Here is a 14,746-nt window from a genome sequence, read left to right on the forward strand (position 1 = left end):
GGTAGCTAACAATGTTAGGGCTGGAAAGAAACTTATTTGGAGCAAGTAGAGCAATGAAAGAAAATAGCATGCAAAGACTTAGGGCTGGAAAAACATTCTTCAGAGAGAGTAACAATGAAAAAGCCTGCAAGATAAGAGCTGGGAAGATCGTTAACACCTAGTTAGGGCTGGGAGGAAAAAGCTTTGAAAAAAGCGGCATTCAGAGTATAAGTTGAACCTGAATTTTCAGCCTCTTTTAGGGAGGAAAAAGGTGCGTCTTAAACTCTGAAAAATACAATATATTGATGATGTCTCACCTCAAATCAACAATTGTCCTCTTCTGATGACATTATATAGATGTTAAAAAGGATGAAGGGAAAGGACCTAGCTTTCTAAAACTCCAGTACACAGTACTTAAGGTACCAACATATACCCCTGCCACTGTTGACTAGATGTACATTTAGAGAGGAGCGGAACCACACAAAGTTGTTGTTGTTGTTGTTGTTGTTGTTATTATTATTATTATTATTATTATTATTATTATTTATTAGATTTGTATGCTGCCCCTCTCCGAAGACTCGGAAAGGCTCACAACAGCAATACAAATCCAATGATTAAAAACAGAACAGTTAAAACCCTTAATTTAAAAACAATCATACAACCCAAACAAACCATACATAAAACGGGACGGCCGAGGGGAATCAATTTCCCTATGCCTAGTGGCAGAGGTGGGTTTTTAAGAGTTTGCGAAAGACAAGGAGGGTGGGGGCAATCCTGATCTCTGGGGGGAGTTGATTCCAAAGGGCCGGGGCCGCCACAGAGAAGGCTTTTCCTCTGGGTCCCGCCAGATGGCATTGTTTGTCGACGGGACCCGCAGAAGGCCACCTCTATGGGACCTAATCGGTCGCTGGGATTCGTGCGGCAGAAGGCGGTCCCTAAAGTTGCCTCAAACTGTGCAGACATTCAAATTTAATTCAGATCCGGAGATGATATTTTGAAGGGTGAGATTTGCTGCCAAAATGTATTTCATTGAAACCCTACTTTGATTCTGTACACAGTAAGACTTACAGTAAGACTGAAGTACAAAATGTGTATCCACTGTCCTGCTGCTGAAGTAAATGCATATGTGAGTAGGCAAGAAGCAAGTCACTGGAGGGGAGTATATATTTTAGGCAGATGATAAAACACAACTCTCAAGGAACATGCTTCATGTTCTGCTGTGTACAGTTTGCTAATTGCAGTTTTTGCTACACCAAGAAGAAATGGCAAAATCTGTGCTGATGGTTGCATCCATATTAAGAAGATAATTGCATATTTGGATGTTTTCCTTAAATAATAATAAAATAATTGTTATTTCTATTATTATTTAATAAAAAATATTATTTGTTGTGGTTAGCTCTGGCCCTACTCCTGCCCCAAGGACTGTGGATGTGGGGGAGACATCCACATGCTGCAGGCCTGTTTTGCCCCCCCATGTGGAATCTGATGATGAAGGCTCCTCTGACCAAGAAGACATGAGTGACAGGGAGGAGGAGAGTGTGGCAGACAGCTCAGAAGGAGATCAATTATCTAGCTCCTCCTTGGATTCAGAACAAGAGTTAATGATACAGCCATGCATGCGGAGAGCGATGCATAGGCAACAACAACTGAGAGATTATCAAAGAAAATGAGGCCACCTGTGGTTGGGTGGGGCTGTGGTAATTAGTGAGGCTGCTATAAATAGCAGCCTGTGGGTTTGGCCATTGTGGAGGATTATCTGATCCTTGTGTTTCGTGACTGCTTTACTGACTTTGACTTTTTGTGTGCTGATTTTCCCCCGCTTTGAAACTAAACCAGGGCAAAGTGTGTGTCACTTTGTGAAAGAAGAAGGACTATGAATTGCCTCACAGCTGCAAGCTAAATATCACAGAACTGATAAGGGACTTGTACAAATTACCAGTTTGTTTGGAGACGAGGGCTCTTTGCTATACCAAAAGAGGGCTTGGTTTAAGTGAATTTTCATTATAAAGAACATTGTTATGAATTTTCAAACGTGTGCGTGTCTGAAATTTGTACCTGTGAATTTTTGGGAGGATTCTACCAGAGAGCCCGACAGAACAATTATTATTTGTCTTTTGCAAGAATATTTGTGTCCCTAGAACTTTGAAGAATGCAAGAGGGGATTGTCTTTGAAGGAATGAAAGGTGAGGGTTGGGAAAGGGTAGGTCAGTGGTTCCCAACTTATTTTTGACCATGTCCCACCCAAGCATCTCTAAAATCCTGACCCCTCCCCCCATGACATATAATTCTTACCATTCAATTCAAAAAGTGAACTCTACACATGCAGAGGCTCCAAAGGTCATTAACTCAGTTTAAACAAGGCTCCAGTTGCCCCCATTAAAAATCAAATTGCCTCCCCCCCCCCCCCGTGGGGTGTGGGCCTCACATTGGGAACCAGGGGTATAGATTGTGAAGATACAAGGTTAGATCTGGACCCAAAACCAGAGAGGAAGCAGGAAAAGCTATGTATAGATTTTGAAATAGGAGGAGGAAGGGAGATGCAATTAAAAATGATTTTGTCAGTAGAAACATTGATAAAAGTGAGGAACACGGATGAATCAATGGAAGTCCAGGTCAAAAATGCAATGTTCACCTTAACTGGAAGTTTGAGGTCAGCAACCAGAGGTTTTCAGCACATCAAAATAGGAGAAATAATAATAATCTTAAGAAAATTATTGCCATAAATAGCAAAATGAATTATTGCACAAAATGAAGCGTCTAATCTTTCTTTTAAAGAGCACCTAACTTATGCTTCAAATCACAGGTCATTGGATTCAATAGCTTGGATTTTCCTAGGGTTTTTTTTCTAAATTTACTTCTGACCTCAAATATTTGTTTAAGTTTACTAATTACCTTGTTAATATAAAAAAGCCATTCAGCTAAATGGTTTTTTTTTGTTTGATCCATCAAGTCTTTGTCAACTTATATTTAATTTAATTACATATTTTCATATTTTTGCAAGTTTCTAGCACGCTCCAGCTATGACAATTAGAATATTTTATTCTGGGGGTTCTTTTTCATGTTAACTTTATATAATGTAATCTCTATACTATTTCCTTTCCAATTTCCCTGAGAACCCCTTCTAGGCTTTGAAATATATATTAAATAATGGAGTATAAATTCCTCTAATACATTAGTGGAATGGAAGGAAATGTATATTGCATAATAAATGGTAAAGAACAATCACCACTGATCATTAAGGAAACATGGTTTTATAGCAATTAATATAAAAGTGCACATGATTTAAATTGCTAAAAGTGTGTTAGGAAAATGCCTTCATCAAATTAATAATGTACGCTTTTTGCTGTAGGCACTTTGCGATCAGAATAGCATATAATAATATACTTAATTTTTGGAGAATGTTCTGTAAATGTGTTCATTAAGAGCTTCTGCCAGGATAGTCAAACAAAGACATAATCTTAAAATTATTATCATTCCCATAATTTTTTGTGGTTTTTTTTTCTTCCGGTCCTAAAGTGAGGTTTCAGAAGTCTTTGAACAAGCATATATGTGTGTTTTGGGGCATATAGTAAATGGCTTTCTTATTAACTTTAAAATATATATTTATGCCTTTTTCTTTTGTATATTCATGAGATGCAACTAATTCATTCAAATAAGAGTTTTCTGGATAATGAAAGTTAAGGCGTAGTTGAGGGTTTTTCTCTTTTAATTATAGTTATGGTGAATGTTAATATGATTAGGTTACTGTTTCATTTTTATTATTGGAACATAGTTAAGCCCCAGTGTTTTGAAAATCAAGGTAAGAAATAGAGGAGAACAGGCAGAATAGATCTTAATTTTGCTATCTTTTCTATTGATCGGTTTGTGCCAGCTTGCAGTCCATTAGGATCTGCAAGATGAAAGCTTGGTTTTCAAGATATCAGCGCCTTCTCTCTGCTTTTGGCAAAGTCATTTGGCATTTAGCCCATTGCCTTTGGCACTCGTCATTTTGCTGATCTAATTTTGCCAAATATGAAATGAAGTCTCTAGCAAAGACAAAGAATTTAAAGACCAGATGGTGAAAGGAATGCATCTCAAAGATCATATTAGGCTGGTGTGTTTTTTTAAATGCTTGGGTATTTCTGTCTCCCCTCAGATCTGCAGCCTGGCACTTTTATCACTGAAATATGCTACTGGTTTTTCTTTGCTAAGTTTATCAAAACAAATAAGTAAACACTAAGCATATTGGGACCAAGATTCTGATGATCACAATTTTCTGTAAGAATAAAATACTGATTACTGAAGGAATAATTATTGTATGCAGGCTCCAGTTGTGCATTTCTTAAATTTTTATAGGGTTTTATCTGTTTACTGCATTTCCCTGTCCAACCATTTAAAGATCCAGAATTAAAGTTTTCTATAACTAAAGAACATAAAGGCTACATACTGAATGTTCATAGTGAATTTAGGAGTAGAATAAAGAACTGATTATTGGGTTCCAAGATCAGTGGAAGGCAATGACTGGCGGTCTTAGCAGACATTGACAGAATACAACTGAGCTGTAATATGATTTGGTTTACACGCCATATGACATCAACCATGATGACTGTCGCAAGCTATGTCTCAACCACTTTGAGGAAAGAGGTAGTATAACTCCCCTCTCTTTTCTTTTGATGTTCTGTGATGTTTACAGGCTACAGGTGCTTGTACACAGAAGAACACAAATGTTATCAAAAGTGTATGTGAGTGCATTTTTATAATGATGATTACTCAAGTTTCCAATGATTACTCAAGTTTCCATTGTTTGTTTGTTTGTTTATTAATTAATTAATTAATTAATTAATTAATCAGATTTGTATGCCGCCCTTCTCCGCAGACTCGGGGCGGCTCACAGCATAAGCAATACAATGTAAACAAATCTAATATTTAAGTTAATTTAAAAAACCCCAGTTTAGAAACCAATCATACATACTAGCATACCATGCATAAATTTTTTAAGCCTAGGGGGAGGGAAAATGTCAATTCCCCCATGCCTGACGACAGAGGTGGGTTTTAAGGAGCTTACGAAAGGCTAGGAGGGTGGGGGCAACTCTGATATCTGGGGGGAGTTGGTTCCAAAGGGTCGGGGCCGCCACAGAGAAGGCTCTTCCCCTGGGTCCCACCAAACAACATTGTTTAGTTGACGGGACCCGGAAAAGGCCAACTCTGTGGGACCTAACCGGTCGCTGGGATTTGTGCGGCAGAAGGCGGTCCCGGAGATATTCTGGTCCGGTGCCATGAAGGGCTTTATAGGTCATAACCAACACTTTGAATTGTGACCGGAAACTGATCGGCAACCAATGCAGACTGCCGAGTGTTGGTCTGACGTGGGCATATTTAGGAAAGCCCATGATAGCTCTCGCAGCTGCATTCTGCACGATCTGAGGTTTCTGAACACTTTTCAAAGGTAGCCCCGTGTAGAGAGCATTACAGTAGTCGAGCCTCGAGGTGATGAGGGCATGAGTGACTGTGAGCAGTGACTCCCGGTCCAAATAGGGCCGCAACTGGTGCACCAGGCGAACCTGGGCAAACGCCCCCCTCGCCACAGCTGAAAGATGTTTCTCTAATGTGAGCTGTGGATTGAGGAGGACGCCCAAGTTGCGAACCCTCTCTGAGGGGGTTAGTGATTCCCCCCCTGGGTGATGGACGGACAGATGGAATTGTCCTTGGGAGGCAAAACCCACAGCCACTCCGTCTTATCCTGGTTGAGTTTGAGTCTGTTGACTAATTAATTAATCTGTAGGTTAATCCCTACAGATGCAGAAAATAAAACAGCAAAATACTCTTAAGGGCTAAGCAAGGGAAAACTGAGTGATATATTTGGTGGTGAAAACATAAAATACATGTCCTGCCTCCATTTAGCATTGACCAAAATTTAATTTAAATGCCTGTTCCAAGATATACCAGCTGTTTAAATGTAGCTTTCTGGTTTCCTTGTTTCCATTAGCTTTTGACCTGAGAAATCACTCAGTTTTAAAAAGAATAATATATTGCTTAATTATAAAGATTCAAGTAGAAGTACTGAAAAACCATGCCGTTATTTGAAGTATGAATGCTTGAAAATGCAAGCTTGTTCTGAAAAATTGCTAACATTGAAGACATAAATTCCTGCCACTCTTCAAAATAAAGGTGGAAATAGAAGTCAGTACTTGTATGAAGCAAACTATTCAAAATTTCCACTCTTAAACCATCAGTCTATTACATCTCTGAAAATCATTTCTTGGGGCTTTTCATCGTTAAAAATCTCAACTCCCAAGAAAAACAATTTTTTAAAATTAAATTTCTTGTAATAACCTCACATCTCTCCTTGTGACATCATGTGCAGCCTTCAATTGATTGGGGGAGTGAGTTAATGTCCGCTGTTTTTACAAGGTTGAATACACAGGTCTTGTTTATTAAGGAGAGACAAAACAACTGAAACGGAAAGGAAACAACTAAAAAATGTATGAAGAAACCTGACTGCTTGAATCAAACATCTGGAAACCCCATTGTAATTTTTGAATCAGCGTTTTAAGAATTTTGCTAACCTAGTTGATTTTTAAGTTGAACAAATAGATGTTCTCCCATGACAAGCTATGTGAAAAATCTCATCTTGCTTTTTAGAGTTGGGTTGTTTTGTTTAATTAATCCAGCCCTATTGTGAATGATATTGCATTAGTGATCTTATAAATAAATATAATTTATGTGTCAATCTGTGGACCTGCTTTAGCGCTAGATACTATATGTTGTGGTTGGCTCTGGCCCAGCTCCTGCCCCAAGGAATGTGGAGGTGGATGCAGGGGAAACATCAACATGCTATAGGCCTGTTTTATTGCTGACAGAGTCAGGGAATGAAGTTTCCTCGGAAAAAGAAGAAGGTGGGGGTGACTTGGAAGAGGGGAGTTTGGCAGACAGCCCAGGAGGAGATCAATCATCCTTATCATCCCTGGATTCTGAACAAGAATGTATGACACATCCATGCATGTGTAGAGTGATGCATAGGAGACAACAACTGAAGGATTATTACAGGAGATAAATGAGGTCACCTGTGGTTGGGTGGGGCTGCGGTAATTAGTGCTACAGATAAAAGAGCAGCCTGCTGTTTTAGCCTCATGGCTGTTTATCTGATTCATAGTTTCGTCAAGATTGTGGTTTTTGCTTTTCAAGATTGTGTGTGGACTTTCTGGACTTTAGAATTGGACTCAATTTCCCAGTTATTGGGTGAGCATTTGGATTGCATTTAACCTGTGCCTTGTGTGTACCAGAAAATCCCTTTGACATTTAAAAAGGGAGCTGTTTCTGGTTTTCTGTTGATAAAGACTTTTGGGTTTTCCTTCTATCGTGTGGTGTGTGTCTTTCTGAACTAATTACCCTGTAATTACGGGCGGTCGAGACACGCTGGCAGAACACTATATAATTGAAATGGTTCTTAATAAGTTAGATTTTAGTAGTTTCTAAAGTCTTGCGTTTAATTGAGGAAATTATGTATCTTTCTTGGGATTGTGATGTTTGCTTTCAGAATGGTTTAGATTATTGGTTTTTAAATATTTTGGTCTCAGGACCTCGTTATATGCTTAAACATGATTGAGGACCAAGAGAACTTTGGTTAATATGAGTTAAATCTGGCAATATTTACTATATTAGAAATTAAAATGGAGAAATTTAAAAATATTGATTTGATTTCATGGACCCCCCAGTGAAAAAAATAATCAGACCTTACTTTGAGAATTGCTGATTTAAATCAGACATTCTTGACTGTATAGGAGCACACTTTATCCATTCATGCTGCTTATTACTAGTATTTTGATTTTAAGAAACTTCTTTCTATCAGTTTACTAATGTATGTGATGTCATTCAATATCTGTTCAGTGAGGAATGTTCACTACAATTTGACCTAAGTTCAAAGTTTGTTTGGAAAATATTATAGCTGGGAAAAAACATGCCTTTTCATGAACTCCTTGAGGGAAAGGTGGAAAACAAATGATTAAATAAACAAATGCAATGAAATATTTACAATCTAACTTTAATTTCATTTCAGCTGATGTAGCTCAGCAGTTTCAGTATGCAGTGCGAGTCATTGGAAGCAACTTTGCCCCTACAGTTGAGAGAGATGAATTTCTTGTGGCAGAAAAAATTAAAAAGGAATGTAAGTCTATTTTGAATTTGCTTTTTAATTGTGTTTAAATTTATTTTCGATAAAGTTCATACTGCTACTAAATTGATTAGATTTACTTTATTACTTATCAGTGCTATATTATTAATCTAGCAATTTTTATAAAACAAAAGTAAAATTTAGTGTATGTTCTCATGAATTTAAACATATTGTTAGCTGAACTTGAGGGAATTTAGAGTGGATTTAACTAACAACAAAATAAACTTGAATGCTGTCCAACTCAGTGACTCCAGGTGGCTAGCAACAATTAAAAGAAATTACAGTGTTCCCTCGATTTTCGCGGGTTCGAACATTGCGAATAGGCTATACCACGGTTTTTCAAAAAATATTAATTAAAAAATATTTCGTGGGTTTTTTTCTATACCACGGTTTTTCCTCCCCGATGACATCATACGTCATCACCAAACTAATAATTTTTGCAAATAAATAACAAAAAAAAATTGTTAATAAATAATTATGTTTATAAATAACAGGATCACTAAGTGTCTTATTCAATGGTGAGTACCAGTAATAATTGTGAGTGAGTAAATGGTTGTTAAGGGAATGGGAAATGGTAATTTAGGGGTTTAAAGTATTAAGGGAAGGCTTGTGATACTGTCCATAGCCAAAAATGGTGTATTTACTTCCGCATCTCTACTTCGCGGAAATTCGACTTTTGCGGGCGGTCTCGGAACGCATCCCCCGTGAAAATCGAGGGAACACTGTACAACCTTTAGCCAAAACTTTAACCAGCTCTTGTCAAGAAATCATCATCTTTATGCAAACCTTTTCCTAGTCCTTAAATTACTTATATAATATTAAATAAAAGGTTGTTGTATATGAAGAATGAATAGATGTGTGAATTTGCTTAATACAACGTGATACAAAATGTAGATTTTTCTACATATGAAAAATATTGAGATTAAAAACAAACAAACTGTGATGTAATATGAATTGTTAGATGCCAACTTTGTATTATAAGCTAGCAAAAATCTATATAGCAATAAAATACCCAATAGCAATGTCATTTGCCTGCAAAGAGCTTCTTGTGTCAACCCTGAGTAAAACATGATTTACTTTCCAAACTGCCCCTAAAATATCTTTCTCTATTACAGTTGTGCGCCAAGGAAGAGAAGAACACGCTGCTATATTTTCAGAGCTCTACAGAAAACTTTACTCACAGGTAAAGCAACGATCTTTCTATCTAGGGTGTGCAAAAAAATTACAAAACCCTTAAGCAAAATGAAGCACCTTTGTCGAAGCTTTAAAGCAGCCTGGCTTCTAAAAGGATTCACATTCCCTTTTGTTGTTGCAGAACAGAAGTGCTGTTTATGGAAGCATATGTAGACAACTCTGGGAACTTTGTAAAGGCCCCTTTGGACAAGGGAGGAATGGGTAATCTTTGAGTTAGGTCCATTTGTTCAGTGACTATTCAAAGTTTCGATGTTTCTGAACACATGAGATTTACGTTCAGTCGTCACCTCTGGCAGTCACACCATTGATAATTGGACACTTGGCAACTCACTTACATTTTCAACCAGTTGCCACATCCCGGGTTCTTATTCTCTACCCTTGCATGAACTGCTTCTGCTTTAGTTCTTCCACCCACCTATCTCCCCATCCTACAGTGAAGATCAGTGGTAGGAGTAGGTGGTAGAATGCATGGTGGCCAAAGGGCTGTGATGATTGGAGAGAAGGAGGAGAGATAGGCTGACGGAGAGATTCAAAGCAACATCAGTTTGGGCAGGGTAGGAGTGGCATGAGGTCCTTGCCCTCAAATCATGTGGTTCTTGCCTAATGATTGCAACCAGGACTGCCAAACTGCCATTCTTGCTAGGTGGTGAGGTTACATTATGTTTTGTTTATTGGCCACTTTGCTTAACAATGGAAACTACGGTCCCAATTAGGGTTGTAGTTCAGGGACTCCCCTGTACAAAATTTGTACTAATGTAGTTGCTTTACAAAGCCTTGTTCCTTGCAATACCAGTTGGATCATAATTTTTATGGAAATAATAATAATAATAATAATTATTATTATTATTATTATTATTATTATTATTTATTAGATTTGTATGCCGCTACCTCTCCGAAGACTCGGGGCGGCTCACAACAATATGTATTGTGTTCCCTTATGTTCTATAATTCTGCAATGAAATCTTCTTGTTATGAAAATAAAATGAGTAGCAATCATTTTACTTTCCTAAAATGACTTTTTATGGAAAGGTCTTAGACTGTCAAAGTATATTTTGCTTTTTTTACCTTAAACTTATCTTCCTGCTCTATTTTTAAGTTAATGTATATTGATTAATTGATCATTCAGTCACTTAATGTTGACTTTATTTTAATTCTTTTTTGGTACATTATGCCTAGGATTCCTTAAACATATTGTACATGATAATTCATAATATATTAAATTTATGCAGCTAAACCCATACATTCTCTCTTTCTGTCTCTCTCTCTCTCTGTGTATGCAAATTAATTATTTTTTGGCATGGTTGAGTTCTTTCTTTCAGTAGAGGAAGTTGCTAAAAGATTCTGTAAATAGTTAAAAGGCTGCTTAATGCAATTGTTCCTGAGCAGCTAATGACTCAAAGAGAACTATGAGTCTTTTCTTTAGTTTTCTAATTTTCATAATTTATCTTGCAGAATCAAATTTAAACAAGCCTGAAAGAAACTTGGGATATCCTGGCAAGGGCATGCCTTATTTTAGTAGGAATCCCCCATTACTGATACTTGATATCAGGTTTTTTTTGTGTGTGGCTATGATAGGTCGTTCATTGAAATAGTTTGGTCCATGCAGTCTGTCCACATGTTTTTACTAGCATCGTCCAATGTGGGTAAATAGATGGTGGAAATGAAATAATTTGAAGCCAATGGCTTGTGTAAACACAAAGAAACCATATAATGTAAGTACAAAAGGGGCAAGTGGACAATTGATGATACTCTAAAGTGTGTGTTTGTGTGTATGCGTACAAAGCATATGTACACATAGTAAAATTATTGTGACAATAGATCTGTGTGTCTGTAATGGATTTATTCTCTTTGAAGCTGGCTGAGTGATTGGCTGCTGCTATGGAACTTAAGGGTCAGTTTTACACAATAGCTGGTTAGATTTCTTGGAACTTCCAATTACCTATTTATGCTATTTTGAAATGAAAAGGCAGACAATACTAGCTTTACTCTGAATAACATAGAAACATAGAAGTCTGACGGCAGAAAAAGACCTCATGGTCCATCTAGTCTGCCCTTATACTATTTTCTGTATTTTATCTTAGGATGGATATATGTTTATCCCAGGCATGTTTAAATTCAGTTACTGTGGATTTATCTACCACATCTGCTGGAAGTTTGTTCCAAGGATCTACTACTCTTTCAGTAAAATAATATTTTCTCATGTTGCTTTTGATCTTTCCCCCAACTAACTTCAGATTGTGTCCCCTTGTTCTTGTGTTCACTTTCCTATTAAAAACACTTCCCTCCTGGACCTTATTTAACCCTTTCATATATTTAAATGTTTCGATCATGTCCCCCCTTTTCCTTCTGTCCTCCAGACTATACAGATTGAGTTCATTAAGTCTTTCCTGATACGTTTTATGCTTAAGACCTTCCACCATTCTTGTAGCCCGTCTTTGGACCTGTTCAATTTTGTCAATATCTTTTTGTAGGTGAGGTCTCCAGAACTGAACACAGTATTCCAAATGTGGTCTCACCAGCATTCTATATAGTGGGATCATAATCTCCCTCTTCCTGCTTGTTATACCTCTAGCTATGCAGCCAAGCATCCTACTTGCTTTCCCTACCGCCTGACTGCAGTAATAAGTAATACTTGTATATTTTGAAGTCAGGTTGTCATAACTAATTGTTGCCTCTTATCATAGGGCGTTTTGAAAAACAGATGGTCAATTCTCTACCTCCTGCTTAGTCTCAGCGAAGATCCGCGTAAGCAGTCAAACAAGGCAAATAGCATTTTTTATCTTGTTTATGTAGATGTTAACTTTTATAATCAAACTTTGGTTTATAACATTGAATTTTCTTACAGATTTAAATCTTCATTTGCCAAGATTTGCCATTTTTATGAGCTAAATGACAAGCCAGTTTCCAATGATTAAGAATATTTTTAAATAACTGGTTAAATCATTTAATATATTCTTCTGCTGGCTAAAAACTTTACTGAAATTAGTAGCAAGTAATACTCTGAATGTATGTCATATTTGGTATGCCATTGCGAAAAAAGAGAGTTATTTTTCATTGTAAGAAATTTTGTGTCTAATAGGCCTGGTAACTAGCAAAACGCATCAATTGATTTCTCTAATTCAGCAAATAAATATATGAGAAACAAAAATGTGTTTGTTATTTCTTTCTTTTTTTAATAATAGTTTTTATTGTATTACAAAAATATAAAAAGAAGGGAGAGCAGGTACATCATAATTTGCATGTGTTTGTTATTTCTACTGTCTACTGTATAGAATAGAGATTTAGTCAGTTTTCATTGAAGTGAATTCATGTATTGAATGTAATGAAAATATGCAGGGAAAAATTGGATTTGGCTCTAGAAATGTTTTCCTATTGTTGACTTTTTTAGATGCATAGTTAATAAAAACAAATAACCATGTTTCTTGCTGTCAGATGTAATTTCCTAAACAATTTCAAGGTCAGAATATCAACTTTTCTTTAGTGAGAAATGCTTACATTCTGATGTTGACATATTTTATCATTGTCTGCATGAGATTTTTTAAAAAGAAGCTGTAACTTTCAAACTATTTCAGTTTTATTACTGGTTATATTAGATGGTTACTGAAAACCCATTTTCACATGAAAAAGCTGGCATTCTCTGAAATTTAATTCAAAAAAGTCCAGATATATTATTTTCTCTATAATGGGCGGAGCTAACCTCCAAGAATGGTGGAGAAAACACTGTCCCTTCAGCCAGTAAGGACTGAGTCTAACTTTTATATATTTGTCCTCCATCCTCCATTCCCCCCTCTTTGACTCAGTCCTTAGGCATAGAAGAATGCGTGACTTCATTTGGGCCAGTCAATCTCCCTCAGCTCAATTTGGCTCACAGAGAAGATGTGAGGAAAATAGGAAGAGGAAGGAGTATTGTGATATTTACTGTTTTAAGTTTCTTATAAAATAGTAAATGTGTGATAAAAATCTAATAAATCAATAAAATACTGTTTAGCTAATAAGAGGAAACATAAAAAACATGTTAGATTATGGGATCATTCATGGTTCATCTTTACCATTAGTGTTCTGCAGAATAGTATAAGAAACATTGATTTGGATGATGCTTTGGAGTAGATTACTGTATGAGCTATCCTTAAAATGTGGGCCCTTTTGTTTTTTCAAGGTTTCAAATTTTGCTACCCTCTTTGCTCAAGCTCTTCCACGGGATGCTCACTCAACTCCTTACTACTACGCTAGACCTCAGAGCCTTCCTCTGAACTATCAAGACCGGAATGTCCAGCCTGGCAGTATGGGAAGCAGTGGGATCAGTAGTATAGGGATATATGCCCCAAATGGGCCAACGCCAACTCCACCAACATTTCTTCCAGGGTAAAGGAAATGTGTTCATCTTGTTTTATTTATTTTTCTATTAAACTCAGTTTTGGCATTGTCTGGCTCTAGGGTGATTTAAATATGACTCTCCGGCTCACAGTAGAAAAAACAACAATAGAGTTCTTAGTGCTCTCTGAGCTTGGTTATTTGCTTGCAGATGTTTTATTATCAGACTAGTTACAATTTTGTCAATCTTGATTTTAAATATGAAATTAAACCTGAAGAATGGCAGATTATGTGGAGCAGGAATTTTTAATTGACCCTAGCTACACCATATAAAGAGAATCTGATCAAAATGTATTATAGATGGCATATCACTCCTACAAAATTAGCGAAGTTAAACAAAAAAGAACAAGGCACATATTTCCATCTAAGGGGGAAATATGAAAAATCATAGACTTACTGGAAAAAAATTGGAACCTGGCTTGATGAAATTCTCTTAAATTAGACAAAACATCAGAATGCTTCCTTTTAGGTATTTTATGGCAGAATTTAAAAAATGAGGTAAGACGAGGTACCACTGCTTAGGATGATTCCATGGTAGTAATGTACCAAATCTTGTGTTTCAGTATATTATCTTAAAATATATTTGTTGGCCTTAATGAGGCTTGTTGTCGAATGCTCAAGGCCCATGAGCAGGACTTAGAAACAGACAAAAATTGGCGGTATTTTGTTGATAAATCTCTTCAGTTTGATACATTTAATGGCATGGCGTGGTAATAGTAGAGCTCATTTAATTTTTGAGTTGCTTAAAAACTGCAATTACAATGGGCTTGAAAAATACTGTAATTTGCAAGCAGACCTTGGCTTTATTACTCTCTTGTCTCTAAAGCAGTGTTTCTCAAATAGTGGGGAGAGCCATTCTGGGGGTCTGCGAAGCGATGCCAGGGGTGGCGCATAACCCTGGGGAACATGCTTTTTTTTTGCTGCGGGGAATAGGGTTTTTTTTTGCACCAAACAATAGCACACAGGAGACAGCAGGAGATGGGAAGTGCAGATAACAAACCCTTAAGAGACACCGTGGAAAAAACATTTAACAGGGATGAAAAGAAAGGAGGA

At 36.9% G+C, this 14,746-nt stretch overlaps 1 protein-coding gene across 2 annotated transcripts in view; it reads left to right on the top strand.

Annotated features, from left to right (window-relative positions):
* Nucleotides 1-14,746, top strand: part of TUBGCP3 (tubulin gamma complex component 3) — a 99,567-nt gene that overhangs the window by 10,918 nt on the left and 73,903 nt on the right. The window contains exons 2-5 of one of the 2 annotated variants that reach the window (XM_070751152.1): nt 8,015-8,122; nt 9,244-9,311; nt 12,007-12,084; nt 13,479-13,684. In XM_070751152.1, coding sequence (XP_070607253.1) covers nt 8,015-8,122; nt 9,244-9,311; nt 12,007-12,084; nt 13,479-13,684 — 460 coding nt within the window. The remainder of the gene's footprint in view (nt 1-8,014; nt 8,123-9,243; nt 9,312-12,006; nt 12,085-13,478; nt 13,685-14,746) is intronic. The other variant, XM_070751153.1, reaches the window with a different exon arrangement.

The sequence above is a fragment of the Erythrolamprus reginae genome, chromosome 4 (genome assembly GCF_031021105.1).
Source record: "Erythrolamprus reginae isolate rEryReg1 chromosome 4, rEryReg1.hap1, whole genome shotgun sequence".
Taxonomy (NCBI): Eukaryota; Metazoa; Chordata; class Lepidosauria; order Squamata; family Dipsadidae; genus Erythrolamprus; species Erythrolamprus reginae.